Source organism: Nannobrachium achirus, assembly GCF_963921795.1.
Source record: "Nannobrachium achirus genome assembly, chromosome: 4".
Taxonomy (NCBI): Eukaryota; Metazoa; Chordata; class Actinopteri; order Myctophiformes; family Myctophidae; genus Nannobrachium; species Nannobrachium achirus.
The window spans coordinates 36,505,972-36,529,647 of NC_137813.1; the positions used below are offsets into that span (position 1 = coordinate 36,505,972).

General features: G+C 42.4%; 1 protein-coding gene across 1 annotated transcript in view; it reads right to left on the minus strand.

Moving 5' to 3' along the window:
• The window catches only part of ppfia3 (PTPRF interacting protein alpha 3), a gene marked incomplete at both ends in the record, with an annotated part of 43,579 nt that overhangs the window by 10,550 nt on the left and 9,353 nt on the right, over window positions 1-23,676 (minus strand). The window contains 21 exons of the mRNA XM_080724245.1: window positions 1,752-1,778; window positions 2,341-2,406; window positions 3,583-3,783; window positions 4,446-4,527; window positions 5,218-5,317; window positions 5,903-6,057; window positions 6,685-6,818; window positions 7,867-8,104; window positions 9,431-9,624; window positions 10,283-10,451; window positions 12,392-12,471; window positions 14,715-14,777; window positions 15,450-15,581; window positions 15,892-15,975; window positions 17,185-17,319; window positions 18,380-18,473; window positions 18,571-18,623; window positions 20,958-21,050; window positions 21,858-21,986; window positions 22,532-22,591; window positions 23,081-23,320. Of these exons, the coding sequence (XP_080580371.1) occupies window positions 1,752-1,778; window positions 2,341-2,406; window positions 3,583-3,783; window positions 4,446-4,527; window positions 5,218-5,317; window positions 5,903-6,057; window positions 6,685-6,818; window positions 7,867-8,104; window positions 9,431-9,624; window positions 10,283-10,451; window positions 12,392-12,471; window positions 14,715-14,777; window positions 15,450-15,581; window positions 15,892-15,975; window positions 17,185-17,319; window positions 18,380-18,473; window positions 18,571-18,623; window positions 20,958-21,050; window positions 21,858-21,986; window positions 22,532-22,591; window positions 23,081-23,320 (2,529 nt within the window). The remainder of the gene's footprint in view (window positions 1-1,751; window positions 1,779-2,340; window positions 2,407-3,582; window positions 3,784-4,445; window positions 4,528-5,217; window positions 5,318-5,902; window positions 6,058-6,684; window positions 6,819-7,866; window positions 8,105-9,430; window positions 9,625-10,282; window positions 10,452-12,391; window positions 12,472-14,714; window positions 14,778-15,449; window positions 15,582-15,891; window positions 15,976-17,184; window positions 17,320-18,379; window positions 18,474-18,570; window positions 18,624-20,957; window positions 21,051-21,857; window positions 21,987-22,531; window positions 22,592-23,080; window positions 23,321-23,676) is intronic.

A 23,676-nucleotide genomic window follows, 5' to 3' on the forward strand; every position in this document is an offset into this window, starting at 1 on the left:
GCATAAAAGGGACACAGACAGATACAGAGATCTCCATATAATGGGGTTTGCATCCGTATATGGGCATAAAAGGGACACAGACAGATATATGGGCATAAAAGGGACACAGACTGAGATCTCCATGACAGATATCTCCGTATATGGGCATAAAAGGGACACAGACTGATACAGAGAATGGGCATATGGGCAGATACAGAGATCTCCATATATGGGCATAAAATGGACGCAGATATATGGGCATAAAAGGGACACAGACTGAGATCTCCATATATGGGCATATGGGCAGATACAGAGATCTCCATATATGGGCATATGGGCATAAAAGATGGACACAGATAGAGTATATATGGGCATAAAAGGGACACAGACAGATACAGAGATCTCCATATAATGGGGTTTGCATTAAAGGGTGGGGCATTCATTCCCTATTTACATCGTTCCCGAGTTGGCCAGGTCGCAAACTCCATATATGGGCATAAATGGGCACAGGCAAACAGATGGTCAAACCAGGTCCTACAGAGATCTCCATATATGGGCAGAAAATGGACGTAGATAGACATATCTCTCCATATATGGGCATAAATGGGCACGCGCAAACAGATGGTCAAAACGGATCCTATGACAACAGGTATAATGGGGTTTGCATTAAAGGGCGGGGCATTCATTCCCTATTTACATTGTTCCCGAGTTGGCCAGGTCGCCGACTAGACGCTCGGCCGCCCTTCGGGCGGCCGAGCTTCTAGTATAATATAATTGGCACAACTGCAGTGATTGGAGATGGTGACCCTACTCTTATATTGTCACTTGCGTCAGGTAGGGCATCTACTGGTTGATGATGTCAATAGATATTTGAACCAGACGGTTCACCGGATTGTAACCTAGATACACACCATCTTTACTGTAATTTGGACATTGTTGCAAGTACCTCTCTCCATCAGGAGAGGGAGACAACAAACATAACACATATAGATTGTAGCTTTAAAGGGAAAATATTCTATGGTACAGTATATAATATCTATAGGCAGTACTGGACAAAGTACTCAAATCCAGTACTTAAAGGGGAAGACCACCCATTTTCAATAATGAACTGTGTCATTAATATACCTTAGAGGAGTTGTGTGGAAATAGAAAAAAAAGTTCCCCCCCTTCTGTGTTGCCTAGAACTGGAAGATTGATTTTGGGGTTTGTATTGTAAAGTACAACTTGATGACATCACACATTGTAAATTACAATACAAACCCCAAAATCAATCTTCCAGTTCTAGGCAACACAGAAGGGGGGGGGAACTTTTTTTCTATTTCCACACAACTCCTCTAAGGTATATTAATGACATAGTTCAATATTGAAAATGGGTGGTCTTCCCCTTTAAGTCAAAGTAGAGATACTCCTGGTAACTACAAGCGTTACTACTAAGTACTTGCTTTCAAAAATACTAATCAAGTATTCAAAAGTTGATATCAGTGCTTTGCTGTGTTGAAATTTTGACATTTTTCCCAGAAATTCAGGACAAGGAATAGTGAAAATAGCAGATCTCCAAGCTTGTAGATATACTAATATATATATACACACACACACACACACACACACACACACACACACACACACACACACACACACACAAACATAATTTCCCCCTGTGAATAGACAATGACAAGTATTCATACCAGAATGGTCCTTTAAGGAAGATGCCATGTACTGTATACGGTATGTGCTGTAATGCACAGTTTGTCTCTAACCTGGTGATGTCTTACCTGATCCCAGCTGAACTCTTTCAGCTCCTTGGGTGCATAAAAAGTAAAAGAGGGAGGAAACACAGAGAGAGAAGAGAGAGAGAGGAGAGAGAGAGAGAGAAGATAGTAATATGGAGGTGGAGAGAGAAAAGGCGGAGGAGGGGTCAGGAAGTAGGACAGGAGAAGCCGGGTGGAGGGATGGATGGATGGATGGATGGATGAAAGGATGTGGCAGGGGGAGGGAGGAGCAGGAGGGAAGAGCAGCGACAGGAAAGGGGGGACAAAGGGAGGAACAGTGTGTTAGTGAACGGGTAATTAGTTGGAAGCAGTTCACACCCAAACAGCAACCGGAGGGACAGACGAAGATGCTCAACACTATGGCCTGGGCCCACAAATAGAAAGAGAGAGAAGGAAAAAGAGAGAGAGAGAGAGAGAAAGAGCGAGGGAGAAGAGGAGGAGGGGGGGAGGAGAGACTCATCAACATGATTCAGACCAGACAGACCCTGAACATGATTCAATACTGAGTGAAACATTGTCAACGTGTGACTGACAGGTAGCAGCAGATATAATGGGGTGTATGAGACACAGACATGACAAATAACACACTAACCGGAGGCTTGATGGCAGCATTGAGAGACTCCATCTCTGCATGGGTCATCCACACATTACTGGTCGACTGTGTCATGAAATGAAGAGAGAGAAACGCAACTATCAGATCAGACCAAAGATTTTTAACGAGACAAAACCGTTTTACGCCTGATTTATACTGTGTCTTATGGCGTTGCATCGTCTTACAATGGAGCATAAATGTAAGCATTATAATGTTATCGCAGTTGTCTGACCGGCATATCACATTTGGAAAGGTGTGAAATGTACATTCATAAAATAAATGTCTACTAGAGAATGTGGATTGCATATGTGTTAGAGCTACGTAAGGATACACTCCACACAGGACATTTGGCAGTGCCCCCTTTCCTTTTAATTCATGCATATCTTGTACATAAAATGTCTTAAAACTGTTTTACTTGTCAAAAGAATCCATTCATTCACTCAATCAATTAAACAATCAACTTACTTCCAACCCCAGAATGTGTTTTGTTTGGTTTACTGTACGCTCTGGTTTTGCTTCTTTTGCACAAAGCACTATCATACTTCCTGCGTAATACAATTATTTTTTGATAGAAGTGTTTATCTGCTAAGTGTATCTGTCTGTGGTGTGTATGCCATCTGTCTTCATGTTTTTATGTGTCTGTGAGTGTGAGCCCTGACAAAGTGAATCTAAAGGCACATTTTGTCTGGACAATAAAGATTCTATTCCATTATATTCTTTATCTGTTACGGCAGGGGTCTTCAACAGGGGGTCCGGGACCCCTAAGGGGGTGTGATAGAAACCTTTTTTCCTCCTTTTTTACATTAACCACTTGAACCCTAGTGTCCATATTGGAAGAACTTAAGACAAAAATAGCAGATCTACAAGCTCACAACACCTTGCGCTGCGAGGCGTTGTGAGTTTGTAGATCGGCTATTTTCAGCAAAGAGGTTTGGTGTAGAGGGGGAAAAGAGCAGACTAAGTACAGAGTCAAAGGTCAAGTTTTATAAGTATTGACGGTTCAATTGGTTAATATCTGATAACACAAATTGACATGAATCCAAAATAGACTGATGATCGTGCTGTCAAACGATGAAACTATGTGGAATCTATGAAAAGGTTGTGGGGGTGCCTGGCCTGCTTCATCTCTCTCTCAAACAAGGGGTCCTTGGCCTGAAAACATTGAAGACCCCTGTGTTACGGTATGTATTCTGCAAATTCAACCTATTTATTTCACAGTGTGTTGGTGGTGTGTGTCCTCACAGAGCGGGTGCTGGCCGGCGCCGAGGGGCTGGTGAGCGACACCATCTCCTGGATAGCCAGTCGCAGCTTGAGGCGGTGCAGCGGGTTACTGATGCCAATCTCCCTCTGGATCTCGGTGTCCGACAGGTTGGCCATGATGGCACCGCTCTTCACGTTGGCACGGCAGGCTGCCACGTACCACGCCGGCATTCCCACCCATAACTGTTGGTGGGAGTGAAGAGCAGAGGGCGGGGAAGGAGGGGCAGATAAGACATAGATAAACAACAGGGTTCCCACACATTTTTACCAATTAATTTCCAAAACCTTTCCAGAATATTTAACTCAATTTCCAGGACTATATAACAATAATTCAGCTGAATAACAAGTCGCGTACTCCTATGGGCAATGCCTTAAGACAGGTAGTGTATGCCAGTGGTTCTCAACCTTTTCAGGCTGTGACCCTTGAAATAATCATATTTTAATTGGGGACCCGTTGAGGAATTTTGTATAACACGTTTCTATTGTGAAAATAGCAGATCTACATGCTCACAACGCCTCGCGTTGCGAGGCGTTGTGAGCATGTAGATCGTCTATTTTCACAATTTCCGCCTCTAATATTTGACAATTTGGCCAATGTTTAATTTGTCATTTCAGAGGTATTAACAAAATCAATAACCAAAGACAATGCATTGCTATTTTTTTCCAGGACCTTCCAGGACCCTTGATCAATTCCAAAACCTTTCAAGTACTGGAAAAATATTTTTCTAATTTCAAAATATTTCCAGGAATTTAATGACCGTGGGAACCCTGAAACAATGAAAAGAAAAATGTATCATTTTGAAAAACGTGTTGCTAAATCTTTCCCAGTGAATATAATTTAGTACCTCTAGCCAGGAGACCACAGTAGGGCCGTCCCAAGATGCAAAAGGAAGCCCTTGGCGACATGCCTCCTCCAGAAGCTCGTGCCTGGTGTGATATAAAAGAGAGACTGACACTGAGCTGGCGTTGCATACCTTTCTACTGAGAGAATATGGACTAGGGCATTCACCAAATAATCGAATATTCGAATATCAAAGCCACTATTCGATGTTGTTCACCGAAGTCGAATATTCGCTTATTTAAATTTTTTATTGTTTTCTCTTAAAAAAAAAAGAAAAAATAGGCTGTGACCCCCAAAATAAACATATTTGAACTGGGGACCCCCACCCTGACAAGCACTTAGAATAGTAGGTATTACATTTAATGTGACTCGGTTCCGCAGATAAATATTGTGAAAATAGCAGATCTACATGCACACAACGCCTCGCAATGCGAGGCGTTGTGAGCATGTAGATCAGCTATTTCCATCACAATGTTTGCCTCTTGCTTACTTAATATTTGACAGTTTGGCCAGTCCTGTCGAATATTCGACTATTCGAATACTTTGAGGTCGAATAATTCGAATACTAAAAATCACTATTCGTGAATGCCCTATTATGGACAGAATGTTCATTTAAACATCTGATATTAGTATGTTTATTTACTCATATCCTCTATTCTTTCTTACATGATCATTATAGGATGACAGGTATATTGTCAGGGTCACTCTGGATTAAGCTGAGGTGTCAGTTTAACAAAAACATAACCAAAAACAGACCACGCTTCCCTGATACGCACTTCTTTTTGCTGCGGCGGTCCTTGTCTGCTGGTCCCAGGGTCCCAGTTTTGTTCAACCCCATAGGATCCCCAGACGCCAGGTCCTCAGAGGGTGTAGAGGCTATAAGACACACAGAAATGTCAAGGGTCAAAGGTACTCTAAACATGGAGTCCAAGACAGAAATAGCAAGACACACCATCCCCGGTTTACTTCCCGTATCTGCGTGAAGTAGGTTGACACCTTTTTAGGAGGAAGGAAGCAGGTTGTAGCATATTCAATGGGAGAGTGAACGTGAACACAGCTTCAGAACCATTCTTTAGCCCCATGGTCACTGAACTAAATATTGGACCCGATCGTCACAAATTTTCATATTAAAATGGCTTTTTTCAGAGACCCAAATAAGGAGAAAATAAACTTTATTATCAACCTTTCTCTGTCCCAGCAACACACTCCTGATATCTAGCACCAGTAAACAGGTGTAGGATTTGTATCCCATTTCGACTCTAGTGGCTCAAATAGAGAACGTGTATCTTCCTATATTAAAAGTCTTTGATGGAGTCCAGCACATCATGTCTCACATCGTTTCCCATCGGACAACTCCTTTCCTGTCCGACGACACAGGGTTACCTTTCAAAAAACACTCTAAACATGTCATCCTCCCATAATGAAGGACACCTATGTTAGCCTTCTCTTCCATCTGCCTACCAAGAGAAGCTGATCCATCTCGCCCAGGCTGGCCCATCCTCCCTTTCTCTTTCTTTCCAAACAGCCGACCAATGGAAGACTTGATGCTCTTCTTCTTGCTGGACTTGTGTAGGGAATCCTGACTGCTGTTGGAACTGCTGCCATCTGCTGACAGACTGGAATCAAGACAAGAAGTGTAAAGGGGAAAATTTTAATCTAAATCCCAAAAGTCAAATATCTGCCTCCTCGCCTCCTCTGTCCTCCAATCTCCAGAATAACCCGGAAATCGTTCCCATCCCAAATGTTGATTTAGTTTTGGAGGAGCAGAGTGCAAGGAGAGAGGAGGCTTTCTTATACTTTAGCTATTGAAAAATAGCAGATATACAAGCTCACAGCTGCAAGCTTGTAGATCTGCTATTTTTGAAAAAGTTGTGAAAATGTGTGCAAATCTTTGAATACAGTATAGGCCTTTGTATTTTTTAAGCGAACATTTGTAACTCCAATTTTGCTTCTGGGGGGGTCCCTGGCCAAATACATATCATTTTGGGGGTCCTTCACATGAAAAGGTTTGAGCACCACTGACATAGAAACATAGGTTTTTCAAAAAACCTTAGAAGGATTTGAAAATTCAAAGACTTGCACAAATTCAAGATTTTTCAAAAATAGCAGCCCTACGAGCTTGCAGCGCGGCACTCTGTGTCACGCTGTGAACTTGTAGATCTGCTATTTTTTAAGTAGTTAAAGTACCCAGGGCCCAGAATTTGATGTGACACCCCTGTGCATGACGTACGAATTCTGGTTACCTGCGGAATTCCCGGGGGTCATCTAGCATTGCCCCGGGATGGGTGAGCGTCATTCTGTCCAATCGCAGCGCTCGAGGCGTGGGTGGAGGTGTAGAGTCAAGTAGAGCGAGGGAACGATCATCTTCTTTGTTGTTCTGGAAGAGAAACAAATCTCTCTAATTAAGAGCATTTTGAAGCTGTGCAATCTGTGCATGCATAATATATTGTCATTGTCGGGCAGAAACCCTGCACCTTTCATCTTTTTATGTTTTTTTGTTTCTTTTTCTTCCATAAATGAATGCCCTATTTTATACTCCTTACAATGATGGGACAAAGAATTGCACCCATTTCTTTTGGTTACACCTGTAAAAACCTGTGATGTGACAATAAAGTTGAGCTGAAATGTATGAAAATGTTGTACAAAAGTAGCAAAAGTAATTGCAGTGTTTCATGACCTTGCAGATCAGCTATCTTATCTGTTTTTGAAACATTTTTCAAATGTTTGCCTATTATGACATCCCTAAAACAGCTGAAAGTTACAGTAAGTGTGTCTTTGTGTTTCATAAATCTAACCAAATAAAAATTACTAACAAGAGCTGTGAGTTAATAAGAATTACGCTAGACTTTCCATTTCCTGAAAAGTAACGGTTTTGGGACATGAAGGTTTTTTTTTGCACCCCTCAGCGACAATATAGTATTCTGAGATGACTGCCATGAGATGCAAGAGAAGTCAAACTGCCTTCCCACACAGTCACAAAGAGCAGTGGTTCTCAACCTGTGGGTCGGGACCCCCAGGGGGGGTCGCCAAATTATTTTGTGGGGGTCCCCAGATGATTAACTTAATGTGCATCATTGTTTTCTCACTCAACGGTAAACAAACCAACATAAAGTTCAAGTGTATAGAGGGTTTATGCACATTTCAAAGTGACAATTATAAGGACTTTTTTTAATACCTCTAAAATGACAAATTAAACATTGGCCAAATTGTCAAATATGAGAGGCAGAAATCGTGAAAATAGCCGATCTACATGCTCACAACGCCTCGCAAAGCGAGGCGTTGTGAGCATGTAGATCGGCTATTTTCACAATAGAACCCTGTTATACAAAAGGTAATGCCTAAACTCTCTTAAAATAATATGATTATTTTGGGGGTCACGGCCTGAAAAGGTTGAGAACCACTTGACAAAAGAGCATCATCCGTACCTGTCTGTCCGTCTCCCGGGCGGGGGAGTGGGGCAGGCGAGGAGTAGAGTGCCCAGAGCTGGGAGGGGAGGGGGAGGCCAGGGTGGACGACGTGATGGAGGTGGGGATGAAGCCCCGTCCCCCGTCTCTGCCCAGGGAGGACGGGGGGACGGGGGGGCCGTCCAGAGCCACGCTGCTGACCCGACTCTCAATCTCCTCCGCTCGAAGCTCCGTGTTCTCCTTCTCTTCCTGGATCAGCCTGTGGTTTAGAGAGCAGGGAGGTGCAGAGAGTGTTAATAATAATAATACTACATCAAACATTAAATATAGCGCTTTTCATGGTACTCAAAGTCGCTTTACAAAACAAAATAAAAACAGCTTTATTAGGACAATAATTAAAAAGGCTAAAAGCTAAAAAAAAGTACATTAGCAGGGACACAAAAACTGCTGAAGAGAGAGTAGAGTAGAGTTAGGTAGGGAAAGCAAGTCTGAAAAGGTGGGTTTTGAGAGAGACTTTGAACACGGCAAGGGTGGGGGCTTCTTTTATATGAGGTGGGAGTGGGTTCCAGAGGGTGGGGGCTGCAACTGAGAAGGCCCTGTCACCCCAGGTGCATTTTTTGCCTTATGGGTAAATTCTAGGAGGTTGTCATTGCCAGACCTGAGGGGGCGGGAGGGAACATAGCGTTTGACGAGGTCTGAGAGATAGCTGGGAGTCTGGTTGTTGAGGGCCTCGTAGGTGGTGATCAGTATTTTGAAATCAATTCTGTATTTTACTGGGTGTTAGAGAGGCAGGGGCTGAAATTTCTAAAATGGCCTTTTGGTGAAAATATAAAACCTGCCAACCTGGATTTTCGCAGTTATACCTACACTCTTCTGGTATCTGGTAGTCCTTTCCTAATCTCCATGCATATATATGTTACAGTCAGTTTTGGGTAACTCAGTGAGATCGGGGTAAGAGCGCTCGTTTTGTCGTTCACCACCTGGATCAATTCACCTTGATAGTCTCTTATCAGCGCACCTGTGTAATTCTGCGTATTCACCATGAGATGGTGAATACGCCATTCACTTGTGTAGTCGTTGACGTCACTCGTTTGCCTAGCCTAGCAGCTGTGTTTAGCCATTAGCTTACTATGCCTAACTCTAACCCTAACCCTAACCTTAACCTCTGTAAAACTATGCCTAACCCTAACCCTAACCCTAACCTCTGTGGGGTGAGGCGCTATCATTCCTGCCGACACTACGTTGTCGTTGTCGTTGTTGTGGATCAAAGCGACCGCTTGTTCCGCCCCGCGCCGCACGACGAGCACTCCTGTTCTCAATTTCACTGAAACTCAAAAAAACTGTGACATATATATACCAAAGTTCCAGTCTTCACCTCTGTTCTTTCAATCCTACATATAAATAAGGAAACCGCTGTCATCAAAATCTGTCTGTTCGGCCAGGTGCTCCTAAGTGGCTGGACCAATTGATCCAAATTTGTTTCTATGTCAGTGGTGCTCAAACCTTTTCACGTGAAGGACCCCCAAAATGATATGTATTTGGCCACGGACCCCCCATCCCAGTCTTGTGACGCCCCTGGTCTTACTTGATCTCCTTGTTGATGGCCTCCAGCTGTTCCTGCAGCATGATGGCCAGGGTCTGGACGTCCGTCTGTCCACTGGGGGACAGCAGCTCGGAGCCGAACAGCGTCTCCCTGTCCTCCTCGTCATCGGAGCAGGTCACCTCCACGGCCGTGCTGAACCCGCTGCCCAGCAGGCTGCCACTCTCCCAGTCAGTATACTACACACAGAGAGGGGAAGAGATGGTCATCATCTGGTTAGAAATACAATTTAACCAACCCATTCAGAACGGGTACACATTATTGTGTATCATTGTTTTATGCTTTAACTATTGAAAAATAGCAGATATACAAGCTCACAGCGCGGCTGCGAGCTTGTAGATCTGCTATTTTGGAAAAATCGTGGAAATTAGAGTTTTGACCCGGATTCTATAAGTGTCTTTTGAATCCTTCTAAGGTTTTTTTGAAAAACCTTAGAAGGATTCGTGTCAGCTGTCTGGCTAGCCATCGTCAAAGAAAAGGTCCTTTTCACTTAACTGGAGCTCAGTTAGTCTGTTCTTGAGAGACTACCATGTCAGTGGTTCTCAAACCTTTTCATGTGAAGGACCCCCAAAATGACATGTATTTGGCCACGGACCCCCATCTCAAAATATTTAGTTCCAGGGACCACCCAGAAGCAAAATTTGAGTTACAAACGTTCGCTTTAAAAATACATATATTCAAAGATTTGCACACATTTTCACGACTTTTTCAAAATTAGCAGATCTACAAGCTCGCAGCTTGGAGGTCTGCTATTTTCGATGTTTTCACCAAAAGGGCCCTTTTAGAAATGTCAGCCCCTGCCTCTAACATTCTCTGCACGTCCCTGGTCTCTCTCACCTTGGCGGAGTCCTCGCGGCCTGAGCTCCAGCGCGCACGGTGGCTCCGTCTGACCACGCCTCCCGTGGAGCTGTTGCTGTAGTGATCCAGGTGAGTGGTGGAGCCCGCCGGGAGGGAGCCGCCGCCATGGGAATACCTCAGCTCTAATGCACTGCCTGGCAGGGAGCGACTGGAGGCAGGGATGAAAGAGGGGAGACAGAAGGACAGACGGAGAGAGAGAGAGACTGTGTGTGATTCTGCATGTGTGATTGTGCAATGAGCTCTGTTGAAGTCTGTCAACATATTGAATTATCAACTCTGTTTTATCTCTGTGGGTGGTGACAGCACGACAGTAACTATGCCTCCAGCAATGGCTGATTTATAAGGAAATAATACAGAGGCAAGCACATGAAGCTTGTGTTTTGTCCCATCGTGTTTCGTGAGGGTTTCGATTTTATTTATTTGATTAATGATTTGCATAATGTGTTAGCTCTTTCCATGGAAATGTTGACTGTTAGTTGCTGTGCCATAGAAACTCACCGTTTTACATTACGTAAGATATGAATTTAATATTAAAAAATAGACACAACATTTTATATATATATATATATATATATATATATATATATATATATATATATATCACAACACTAGCGATACGGCTGCATCGATGCGCGTTTAACCGGATCGGTCCAAATCGCGCCTGAAGTCGATTTATCGGTCCTAAAGTTATTAATCGGATTCACTGGATTTTAGCATTAAATAATTAACCTGCTGTGGAACTCTGAACTCACTTACTCAGCGTTTACAATTACAAATAATTTGTTCAAAAGCGAGCGCTGCTAAACAGTGCAACGGGGGAAAAAAAAGAAAAAAAAAGCTGATCTACAAGCCCACAGCGTGTTGCATTTGGATGGGTTGTAAACGTGTAGATCTGCTACTTCCGGTGCAACACACTGGTGCTTGTAAAATGACGCTCGCAACTGTGCGACGCAGCTACTTGTAAACAAACCAACGTGACAGTTCCATAACTCTATGGATTATTTCAGTGGAGAAACGCACGTTTGGATTTTATAAGAATGTGACAGTAATGGGTTGGATATTACACATAACACTTTTCCCAGTAGAACCATCAGATGTCCCCGCACTTGCTGACATCAAAGGTAATAATCACAGCATCGGTTTTTATTGCAAAGGGCTACAATAGAGTATTGGTTTTCAAAGTGGGGTCTATTTTTTCAACATGGTAAAAACATATTTTGTGTTTAGTAAAAATCACACCCAGTGTGAAGTGAGCGGTGCTATTTATGAGTTAATTTCATTAAGCGTCCAGCGAAGCTTGGCCAATGTGGGATGAGGCGGGACATATACTGTATACAGATGCAGGACATACTGTACGTACATACAGACAAAGCCAGATGTAGGAGCGGTTGGCACTGCTTAAAAACAATGATGCATATTGAATATTAAGTAAACAAGCTTCAATGTGTTTGTACAACAGGCTTTTCTTTTCTTTTTTCTTTTTACTCAAACCAGTGTTGATTTCGTCGACTAAAACTATGACGAAAAATGTGTGTCGACTGTGTTCTTTTCACTGACGAAAACGAAATAAAAACGAAATAAAAACTAAGCTGTGATGACTACAACTAAGACTAAATATATTGACAATTTCGTCAACAAAATAAAAACTTGACTAAAACGTTAGGGAGGGACTAGTGGAGAAGAGAGTTATTTTATGTTTCAGGTGTTGCATGCTGAAAATAGCAGATCTACAAGCTCACAACGTGACGCAGAGCGACTCGTTGTGAGCTTGTAGATCTGCTGTTTTCAGCATGCAACCAAGTGTAAAATCAGTCATTACGATGCCATCAAGGCCTGCCAAAATACATTTTAGTTGACTAAATCAACTGTAGATTTAGTCAACTAAAATCACATGATATTTGGTCAGCTAAAGTTAGACTAAAACTAAAACTTTTCAGGAGACTAAATTATGACTAAAACTAAATGAGATTTCATTCAAAAGACTATGACTAAAACTAAATCAAAATTTGCTGTCAAAAACAACACTGACTCAAACGTCTCTCTCTCTCTGGGGTGTTGATGTGTGAACTGAATGGTGGCATACAGTACCTGGAATAGGATCCACCAGGTCTGGCTCTCAGCTGGTCTAACTCCAACTGAAGCCTTTCTAGCTCTGCTATCAGCTGGTCCTAAAACAGTGGAGGGGAAATGGAACTGTCAGCACGAGAAAATAAATAAATAAATAAAAACGCTATGTCTGTTGATTTCATATGAGACAGGTGAGAAAGCTTTGGAAAAATGGTATTTGAATGCGGCCAGTTCCTTGCACTTTTGACGTCTGTCAACATATTGAATGATCAACTCTGGGTGGTGACAGCACGACAGTAACTATGCCTCTAGCAATGGCTGATTTATGTGGCAAGCACATGAAGCTTGTGTTTTGTTCTATCGTGTTTCGTGAGGGTTTCGATTTCATTTATTTGATTAATGATTTGCATAATGTGTTAGCTCTTTCCATGGAAATGTTGACTGTTAGTTGTTGTGCCATACCGTTTTACATTACGTAAGATATGAATTTAAAGGTGATACACCATGAAATTTCACTTTTCCTATTTTAAAACCTTTTTTTGGGGTCCCACTAGCACCTTCTATCCTCACAAAGTCCCATTTCTGACCGATGTGTCTCTCTGGTTTTGAGAAGGCGAAGGTTAAAAGTATCCCACGGGTTCTCAAAACAGGCTGTTCAGATTTGCTGCCGATTGTGACGTCATCTGCCGATTGTGACGTCATCACACACAAAAAAAATCAAAAAAATATTTTTTTTCAAAAAAAAGTTTTTTTTCAAAAATAATTTTTTTTTTCAAAAGGATTTTGGGGGGGGTGGCGCAGTTCAGGTCAAAGGTGGTACTGCAGCTGAAATGCTCTGAGAGCCATTCAAAAATGAGAGAGGCTCTCTATTCAGGAGTGGTAATTTAGCCTCAAACCTTTTGAAAAACGTTTTTGGGACATAAACAATATGACATAAATACTTTTTAAATACATGGTGTATCACCTTTAATATTAAAAAAATAGACACAACATTTTATATATATATATATATATATATATATATATATATATATATACAGTATATAACAACACTAGCGATACGGCTGCATCGATGCGCGTTTACCCGGATCGGTCCAAATCGCGCCTGAAGTCGATTTATCGGTCCTAAAGTTATTAATCGGATTCACTGGATTTTAGCATTAAATCATTAACCTGCTGTGGAACTCTGAACTCACTTACTCAGCGTTTACAATTACAAATAATTTGTTCAAAAGTGAGCGTTGCTAAACACAGTGCAACGGAAAGAAAAAAATATATATATTTGGTATTTTATTTCATGACACTATTACATATATGGTTTATTTTATGCCTCACAATATCCATTTGAAATGCTTCTGGAAAATGAAATGAACCGCTATAAAGCCATCAGGCGCTCTGAACACCCTCTCCAGATCCTTACCCTAACTCACCAGAGTTGATTGGGTGAATTTCCACTTATTTATAATTATTTCATAATAATGTAGCCTACTATTTAAACACAAGCTTGTAATGTATCGCAGAATCTTCCATATATAGGACTAAAACAGTCCAGCTGTTTTCTTTTACATAGTAAAATATATTTTAATTCTGAGAGTTAAACCAAGGGTCTTCAACAAGGAGGCCGGGACCCCTAGGGGGTCCTCAAAGTTACTACAGGGGGTCCTCCAAATCTTTGTGTGATAGAAACTTTTTCTCCTTTTTTATATTAACCACTAGCGTCCATATTCTGAGAACTATAGCCAAAAATAGCAGATCTACAAGCTCACCACGCCTCGCGCTGCGAGGCGTGGTGAGCTTGTAGATCGGCTATTTTCGGCAAAGAGCTTTGGTGTAGAGGGGAAAAAGAGCAGAGTACAGAGTAAAAGATCAAGTTTATTAATGGCCCGCTGATACGCCCCGAAATTATAATAGTATGATACAGTAGGTCATGTGGTCTCTCTGAAAACGGTCTGAAATAGTCTGAAACTCATGTCACAGTGTAATCTGCCCCTTGCCCCCCAACAACAGCTGACCAGTACAGTAAGTAGTCTAAGTTCAGTCAATTAATTTGATTGTTGGCTTATAATTGCGCATTCTCACAATGACATCACAAACATATTAACTAATATTTTAAGATAACTTTTTAAAGTGACAGTACCCCTTTAGATGACAGTCCTACTTTAAGTATCGACGGTTTAGTGGGTAAAATATCTGAAAACACACTAGCGCTGTCAAGCGATAAAACTATAAGGAATCTATGAAAAGGTTGTGGGGGTCCTTAGCCTGAAAACATCGAAGACCCCTGAGTAAAACCAAGGCTCTGTGAAACGTTCCCTGTACTACTACATTGTGTATGAGCAGCCACCTTATTTGTCAAGAGATCGTCCTGAAGCTTCTTCATGTTGGACAGCTCCTCAGACAGGGCGTTCTGGAAAGGGACCAAATGGGAAACGTCACTGACATGTAAATAAACCAGTGTAAATAAACTGCAGGATAGAACAATGGTTACACAACTAGTCCCGGTTGTTTTAAGTGGGAGCCTTTTTTTTTTTTTTAACAAGACAGCGCTCGCCACTTAATGGCCTCTGATTTAAAGGGAGACAGGGACGTGCTGGCCATTGGGAAAAGCGGGACAATTCCCGAACGGCTGGTTCATTCCCGGCCGGACAGGCCGGCCATTAGGAAAAAATTTAAAATAAAATGTCGCCTTTGTTCCATTTTGGGGGCTGGGCGGCCAACAAAGTAAATCGTCACTGTCGGGCAGAAACCTCGTATCTCCAAGTTTCAAATGTGTAAATCTTTTCGCAAAGCAAAGCCCTGCTTCATCATACAAGGCCATCGCACAAAAGTAGTGAAAACAGCAGATCTACAAGCACACAACGCCTCGCACCGCGAGGCGTTGTGTGCTTGTAGATCGGCTGTTTTCACTAGTTTAAATCATTTTTAAAATGATAAATACAAAACAAATAGAGAGAGTTCTCTCTCTATAGCGTGCAATGAGGGCCTCTACAACTCTTTTTCCCGGGCCGAATCAGGGGCCCAGCACGTCCCTGAAGGGAGAGCTGATATGAATGCGGTTTGAGTGGTCTGAACGGTCAACCTTCTCCTCCAGGGCAGCCATTCTCTCCTTCAGATGGAGCTGCAGTCTCTCGTTGGACTCAGACAAGAGTTTGTCCACTGTGTCAGAGAGGCGCTTGTTGTGTTCATCGTTCATCCTCTCCCTCTGCCTTGCCTGAGGGAGAAAAGGGTGAGCAACAGAAGCAGAGAGTAACGAAGTGAGTGAAAGAGTGAGCGAAGGGAAAGGAGGGGAAGGGAAGGGAAGGAAGATAGAAAGAGAGAGAGAGGGTGGGTGGGTGGAAAGTTAATAACAAGCATTCTGCTTGACTGAAAGTGTGAGAGGGAAAATCTGAATGTGTACTGTCAAATAGAGGGTTTAGAAAATTAAGGTGCCATTGTGGAAAGCAGAAACTGACAATGGAGTGGAATGAAAGAGTGGGAGGACAACAACCGAGAGAGAGAGAGAGAGAGAGAGCATGACTCACTCTCTGTAGCTCTTGATTTTTCTCCTCCAGTTGTGCCTCCATCTGTCGCAGTCGCTCCTCAAAGTTGCCATGGCGCTCTTCTGCCTGAATAATTGGAGAGGAAGGAACCGGGGTTACAACATGTGTCATCATGGCACAAACAAACGCTGATACAAATTAACACGCAGGAAGTAACTTGTCAACTCAGTCTACTAATTAGCTAGCTACTACGTGCCCATACAGATTCAAGTGTTCGCTGGAACAGTTTGGTTAATCCAATTTTGTCTTGTCTGCGTGTCTTAGACATCAATTTTATCATTCCATGGAGGCCATCTTGTCCCAACATGTAGTAGCAAAATGTACAGTAACCTTTTAAGAAGTTAGCATGCTGTTGTGTAAAGTGTATTTACATGAATGACAGAGGTTAACATGAGCAATTAACTTGATTAGGGAGAATTCATGCGGCTTACAGCGCATGACTTGGTGAGTACCCAAGGATGAAACAGATTCTGTGATCTGAAATGCCGATCAGACCAGACTGTTTGCCTGTGGGTTTCTGGCACAGCAGGATAAAGATTTATGGTATCTATCTACAGTATCTGTCACTGGCTGCCTCAATATCTGTTTCATCCATGCATGACCAGCCCGCCCGCACGCACGCACGCACGCACTCACGCACACACACACACACACACACACACACACACACACACACACACACACACACACACACACACACACACACACACACACACACACACACACACACACACACACACACACACACACTCCCTTACTCTCGCACGCACGCATGCACGCACGAACACGAGTGCACACTCTCACACACACGCACGCACGCACGCACACACACGCACGCACGCACGCACACACACACACACGCACGCACACAGCATGTATTCATATCACTAGTACAAGTACTGTACATGAAGGGTTCAAAATACGGGGGCCACTGGGAGCTCGGCTACCCTGAAAGAGACACGAGCTTCGCAGAAAACCTCATTAGAAGGACCTATGAGTATCGTAACTTTTTGGTGACACTGGTTTTGTACATTTATACTTTATTTAGGTTCTTGAATAAATACGGTAATAGGCAATTGTCAATCTAAAAATCAATTATTTCAATTGCTTCTGTTGCCATCAATGCGAGCATACAGAACATGTTACACATCAAATGTTGTCAGTCAAGTCAACGCCTTATGGTGTTGAAGTCTGTGGGCATGTTAATAAATAATATTGTCATGGGATGCAACCTAAGTGTATATGCAATGCATGCAGGGTGGCACAGAAACCCACTTTGTTGAGCGCTGCCACTCTCTGAGCGAGCTGGGCCTCTATCTCAGGCAGGGTCTCTGCCCTCTGCAGAGTCTGCTGCAGTTTCTGCTTGGCATCGTCCAGACGCTCCTGTAGCTGCCTGTTCTTCTCCTCACTCTGTGGTGGACAGGAGAGGAAGGTGAGGAGAAGAGGAGAGAATGCAAACGTGTGGCTAAACCTAGGGGTGGGCGATATGGTAATAATTATCGTTAAGACGATACAATGTCTCCATGATATTCCTTTTTAGAGGTATCGTATATACATTGATACAATGAGGGAGCCAAAAAATCCTGTTTAATCATTAATACAGAGATTCATTGCAGAATTCAATTTAAAGTTATACCATGTAACTTTTTTTATAAAACAAATCTTAAAATGGTCCTAACTGTTAAATCGCTAAAGTTTTAGAACCCCCACTCCGTTATTTTCAGCTTCAAAAGCCTTCTCTTTATATGTTTTCTATGAGCCGTGAGGGGGGGAGAATTTCGCGGCAAAATGACGCCATCATACTACCGGCCAATCACAGCGAGGGTTATACACTGCCGGCCAATCACAGCGCATCTTGGAGTGGGGTCGCTAGGGCGGCCATATTTGTAGTCTCCCTTGTGTCTATACTCGGGTGCACGGTGATATGCATGGGTGAAGGAGTGTATCTCCGGAATGGCTGAACGCACAGGAACCAGGGACCCCTCAAAAGATAGATCTCGGCGAGGTGGAGGCAGACGCGGGGTGTGAGAACCGAAAAACGGCCGAAAGACGCGGACGCGACCGAGGTTTGCTATAGAGCTACTGACCACAAGTTGAGCAACTTACACAGTATAGCTTTAAACCTGCATTTTGGTCTAAATCAGTAGTTCTCAAACTTTAAAATGTCAAGGTCTCCACTTAACTCTGACAGTATACAAATGAAACCAAATGGACCCTTACGGGTCCATTTGGTTTCATTTGTATACTATCAGAGTTACATACTTGTAAAGTTCAATTTAGACCTCCCAAAAGAAACCCAGAGAGTATAGTATTTGTCAAGTAACTTGAAAAATAACCATAAAAACCAATGTGAAAAAGAATTGTGATAAAATCGTATATCGTGATACAGCTTGGGGAAATATTGTGATCACCCACCCCTAGCTAAACCTGCCACTCTGCCACAGCAGGATGAAAAGACACATTCCCAAACCTGTCTGTGGAGGGACTCTTTGCTGGCCAATTCATTCTCCAGCTTGTCTTTTATGTCATGGAGAGACGTCGCCTCCCTCTGGGCACTCAGGTACCTGCAGGCCAGCGCACACAGACAGTTATGAATCCCATACAAACCAGTGACGTAAAGTGGAAATAGCAGAGCTCCTAGACATGGTAGAAGGCGGTAACCTGCGCTCTAATGTGGTGATTCGCTCCTCCATGTCTTCTCTCTGGCACAAAGCCTGGTAGAGAAATAAGGGGAAAGAGATAAGAACACTTACAAAAAACCAAACCTCGGTTCGAAGTGAAGCGGTGAATTTTTATTCTATGTGTTCTAGAGCTATGAAATCTGTGTTCTAGATCTATACATTCTGTGTTCTAGATCTATACGTTCTATGTGCTTTAGTTCTATATTTTTATGAATTCTGAATGAATGAATGATTTTATCTGGAGGGCCAAATTGTCATATGAGGCTTGACCAATCCTCAATCCTGGACGCACGGGACACACAAAGCCACTCCTTGGAAGCGGCTTTCACTATATCATCAAAAATATAGTTTTATACACAGAGATAAAAAATAGGACAGAGGGTACGATGGATGGGAAGTGTCACATAATAGAAGCAGGTGTTTCACAGTGTTGGAACAGTTATTAACTGAAGAATGATAATGACTGGTTGAGAGTTGTTGTTTGCCAGCTTCCAGGAGTTCCCACTTATGATGCTGTTGCACAAGTCCAGGAATGGAGTTGGGAGGACGAATAGCAGCGGTATGGTTATAGGTGAGTCAATATAAGGTTTAACCCCCAAAAAATTGATACAAAAGGTTTTTCAATGGATTCTGGTAGTATTGGGTGTGCTAAATAACATACTCAAAATCTACCAAAATCTACCTCCCCGAAAGCCGCCATTTTCAAGATGGCGTCCGCGTTGACTGCGGGGAGCTTAAAATGGCTATATCTCAAATGGAAAAGATTTTGCTAATATTTTGTCAACTGATTCTGGTACCTCTGGACATTCTTTAGAGCATACTAAAAATAGAGGAAAATATTCCTTTCGGAAAGGTTTCATTTTCAAGATGGCGCGTGACTGGCGTCCACGATGGCTGCAGGAGCTTAAATGCCTATAAACTGGGATTTAATATGTAAAAAATCATCACAATTATGCACTTGGTGACACGTTTTTGACTTTTGGCATGGTGTTGGGTATGGACATAAGGTTTTCAAAAACCATCAGCAACAAGTTGGGCTAGCCCCCTAGTTGTCTGTTTGAAATGAATTCATTATTAAATAGGTCTATACATGGTTGAAACCCCAAATAATTGATGGAAGAGATTTTTCAATGGATTCTGTTACTATTAGGTATGCTAAATAACATCCTAAAAGCTTAGGAGAAACAAACCACTGAAAAGGCATAATCTTCACGATGGTGTCCATGGGAGCTTAAAATGCATATAAATTGGGAGGGAATATGTGCCATCTTGAAAAGTATGCATTTCCAGTAGTTTTCTTTCCCTAAGCTTTTAGTATGTTATTTAGCAGACCCAATAGTAAGAGAATCCATTGAAAAATCTCTTCCATCAATTATTTGGGGTTTCAACCATGTATAGACCTATTTAATAATGAATTAATTTCAAAAAGACAACTAGGCTAGCCCAACTTGTTGCCGATGGTTTTTGAAAAACTTATGTCCATACCCAACACCATGCCAAAAGTCAAAAACGTGTCACCAAGTGCATAATTGATATGATATGATTTTTTACATATTAAATCCCAGTTTATAGGCATTTAAAGCTCCTGCAGCCATCGTGGACGCCAGTCACACGCCATCTTGAAAATGAAGCCTTTCCGAAAGGAATATTTTCCTCTATTTTTAGTATGCTCTAAAGAATGTCCAGAGGTACCAGAATCAGTTGGCAAAATATTAGCAAAATCTTTTCCATTTGAGATATAGCCATTTTAAGCTCCCCACAGTCAACTCAGACGCCATCTTGAAAATGGCGGCTTTCGGGGAGGTAGATTTTAGTAGATTTTGAGTATGTTATTTAGCACACCCAATACTACCAGAATCCATTGGGGTTAAGCCATATTTTCTCTTAGAATGACTCACCTATTAAGTTAATTTGAAGTTAGGGAACTTTCAAATTACTCTGACATTAATATGTAAACTGGATGAAACCAAAACAGTAGAGGTAATTTGTTATGGTAATATATACTGCTTGGGGGACAACAGCTCATGTTTGTCAGAAGGGTCATGCAAGTGTGGTGGGATAAACTATCTGAGCTGCATCGCGTCCCAAACTGCACTGCAAGCATTTCAATCACCTACCAGTAATGTGAGAGATTAGCAGTGCCACCTCCATGCAAAATGCCTGCCACTTTAGCAATGGCACTGTCACCATGACTACAGCAGGGCAAGAAGACACTATTCCGTGTACAGCAATTATTCTTGCCAAGAAGGCAAATGGCTTTGTTGCCATAGCAAACTGTTACATATTTCGGTGTGGCAAAATAGAGTATTTGTGCCAGTGTGACTGAGACTGGTAGATGCATCTTCCTTCAACAGAAGAGAAGCCCACCTCTTTCACGTCCCTCTGAAGTTTCTGGTTGGCTTCTTCTGACCTGGTCAGCTCCCTCCTGGCTGATGTCAGCTGCTCCTCTATCTCCCCAACCTGGAGTAAAGGTTGGACACAGGTTTGTTGTTTTCCTTTTTTAGTTTGTTGCCGTATCTTTCTTGCAAATAAAGTGGTTCTCAACCTGTGGGTCAGGACCCCCAGCCTAGGGGGCACATGATTTTGTCCCCAGATGACAGTAAAGTGACAATTTAAGGATTTAATAACCCAACAAAAAGATTTTTTAAATGGAAAAATAACATTACTGCATCAAAAGTAAACAAACTATAAAAAAAATGTAACCAAAATGTAAAATAACATAAGAAAGAGGCAAACATTTTGAAAATAGCTGATCTACAAGCTCTCAATATCTCGCAACGGGAGGCGTTGTGAGCTCGTAGATGAGCTATTTTCACAATAATCACCTGTGGAACTGAGTCAAATTAAATGCTTGTCAGGTGAGATGTCCCCAGTTCAAACATGTTTATTTTGGGGGCCCTCAGTTCAAATATGTTTATTTTGGGGGCCCTCGGTTCAAATATGTTTATTTTGGGGGTCCCCAGTTAAAATGTGATTATTTTGGGGGTCACGGCCAGAAAAGGTTGAGAACCACTGCACTGGACAAGTGATTCTCAGTCTTTTTAATTTCAAAGACCCCCTATTTGCTGTGCATTACGCCAAGGACCCCCATTTGATACGATTTTGATCTCCACATTTTTACCATTTTGATGGTCCACAAACTGCAATGGACAATCCTGAGGGTTCATCCTATCAATTATTTAGGGACTTTTTCATGGACCACTGGGGGTCCCCGTACCCCATGTTGAGAACCAATGCCCTAGACTCAAGTTGTGTAAACGTCAGCACCTGTCTGCACATTAGGGCCAGTCTCTCTTTCAGCTGGCCTAATTCAGATCGTTGTCGTTCTATCTCTCCCTCTCTTTGTCTGTCCACCTCTCCGTCATCCAGTATGGAGGATGGTCCATTTGGAAGGCGCTGTGTGCAAAATAAATAAAAACTGGGTTTACAGTAGATTAACATGTCACAATGTTATGCACAGCGTGTCAGAATGTATGTAGGCTCTGTGTGGAATGCACATAGTGGACGAAGGCATGCAGCTTAAACAACTAACATCTGTTGGTGTGAATGAGAGTCATGAATTAAATATACTGTATGACTGCGCCTGCGAGTTCAACACATGATTCCAAAACAGGCTTAAACGTTCCAGAGTAGTGTAAATAAATTATGTCACCTGCAAACAAGCTTAATAACTAATAAGCTGGACTTCGTTGACTCCATATCGTACAGTATGTATGAGCTTCAATATACTTCAAAAGAACATGAGGTGGAGGCATGGGCAACTATACATTATTGTAGTATTCATTGTTTTTGGACTGGGGAAAGTTCTTGCAGTGAAACATGCGATACAATGATGAGTTGATGACGGACAAAAACACAGTTCTACGGCAAAATAAAAACATTAATAAGTATTCCATGTATAATTATTTACATTAAATGGCAAGTAAACAATATTGCATTACCTCTTTGCCATTTTCTAGTCCTTGCTGTCTTCTTTTGATTTGGTCCCTTAAAGACAGCACCTAAACCAGTAACGGACAGAGAATCAGTCATCATGTGCCGCGCTTTCCTCAGCTCGTGCTTGGTGACCAGGGACGTGCAGAGAATGGGGGGCAGGGTCTGACATTTCTAAAAAGGGCCTTTTGGTGAAAGATATCGAAAATAGCAGACCTCCAAACCTCACAACGCGTCGCAGCGTGATGCATTGTGAGCTTGGAGGTCGACTATTTTTGGTGCTTGATACACTGAACTAAGCATTTAATCAAGTCAATGCTGGATATGTGGCGTGACGGCATGGATTTCAACATAAAATTCTGCATTCAAGTTCAGGAGTGTTTGGACAAGGCAATTATATTGAATGCTGCCTTCAGGTATGGCATTTGCATTTCTTTCACCATAGTAAAAACTGCATTTATGGTCTGGAAAGGGCTGTTTTTACAGACAGATAAAATGGCATGTCTATGTGTACACGTGGCTGGCGGTGACAGCAGAATGAGGGAACATCCTCTCACCTCTTGAGAGGAGGTCTGCAGCTCTTCCTCCAAGGTGGACACCCGCTCCAGAGCCACGCGTAACCTCTCCCGCACCTTCTCGTCCAGCGCCTTGTGATGCTCAAACAGGGACTTGAGGGCCTTGAGGACCTCCACCTCGCTGGAGACCCCCGCAGGAGACTGCGCCTGCCTTTTGACCACCGTCATCCTCAGACTGCGCTCATGGCGAGACACCAGGCACTCCAGGTGCTCCAGCAGAAGCTGTAGGTGCATAGACACTTAACGTATGGCTCATACGTATCATGTATAACAGTGGTTCTCAAACTTGCGGCCCCCAAATTATTTTGTGGGGTCTCCAGATGATTAGCTTAATGTAAAAAAAATTGTCTCACTCAACGGTAAACAAACCTGCATAAGTGTATACAGAGAATCTGCACATTTATAAAATGACAATTTAAGGACTTTCAATACCGTTTTAATACCAAACTGGCCAAACTGTCAAATATGTAAGCAAGAGGCGAACATCGTGAAAATAGCAGATCTACATGCTCACAACGCCTCACAGTATGAAGCGTTGTGAGCACAATATTTATCTGTGGAACTGAGTCACATATAAT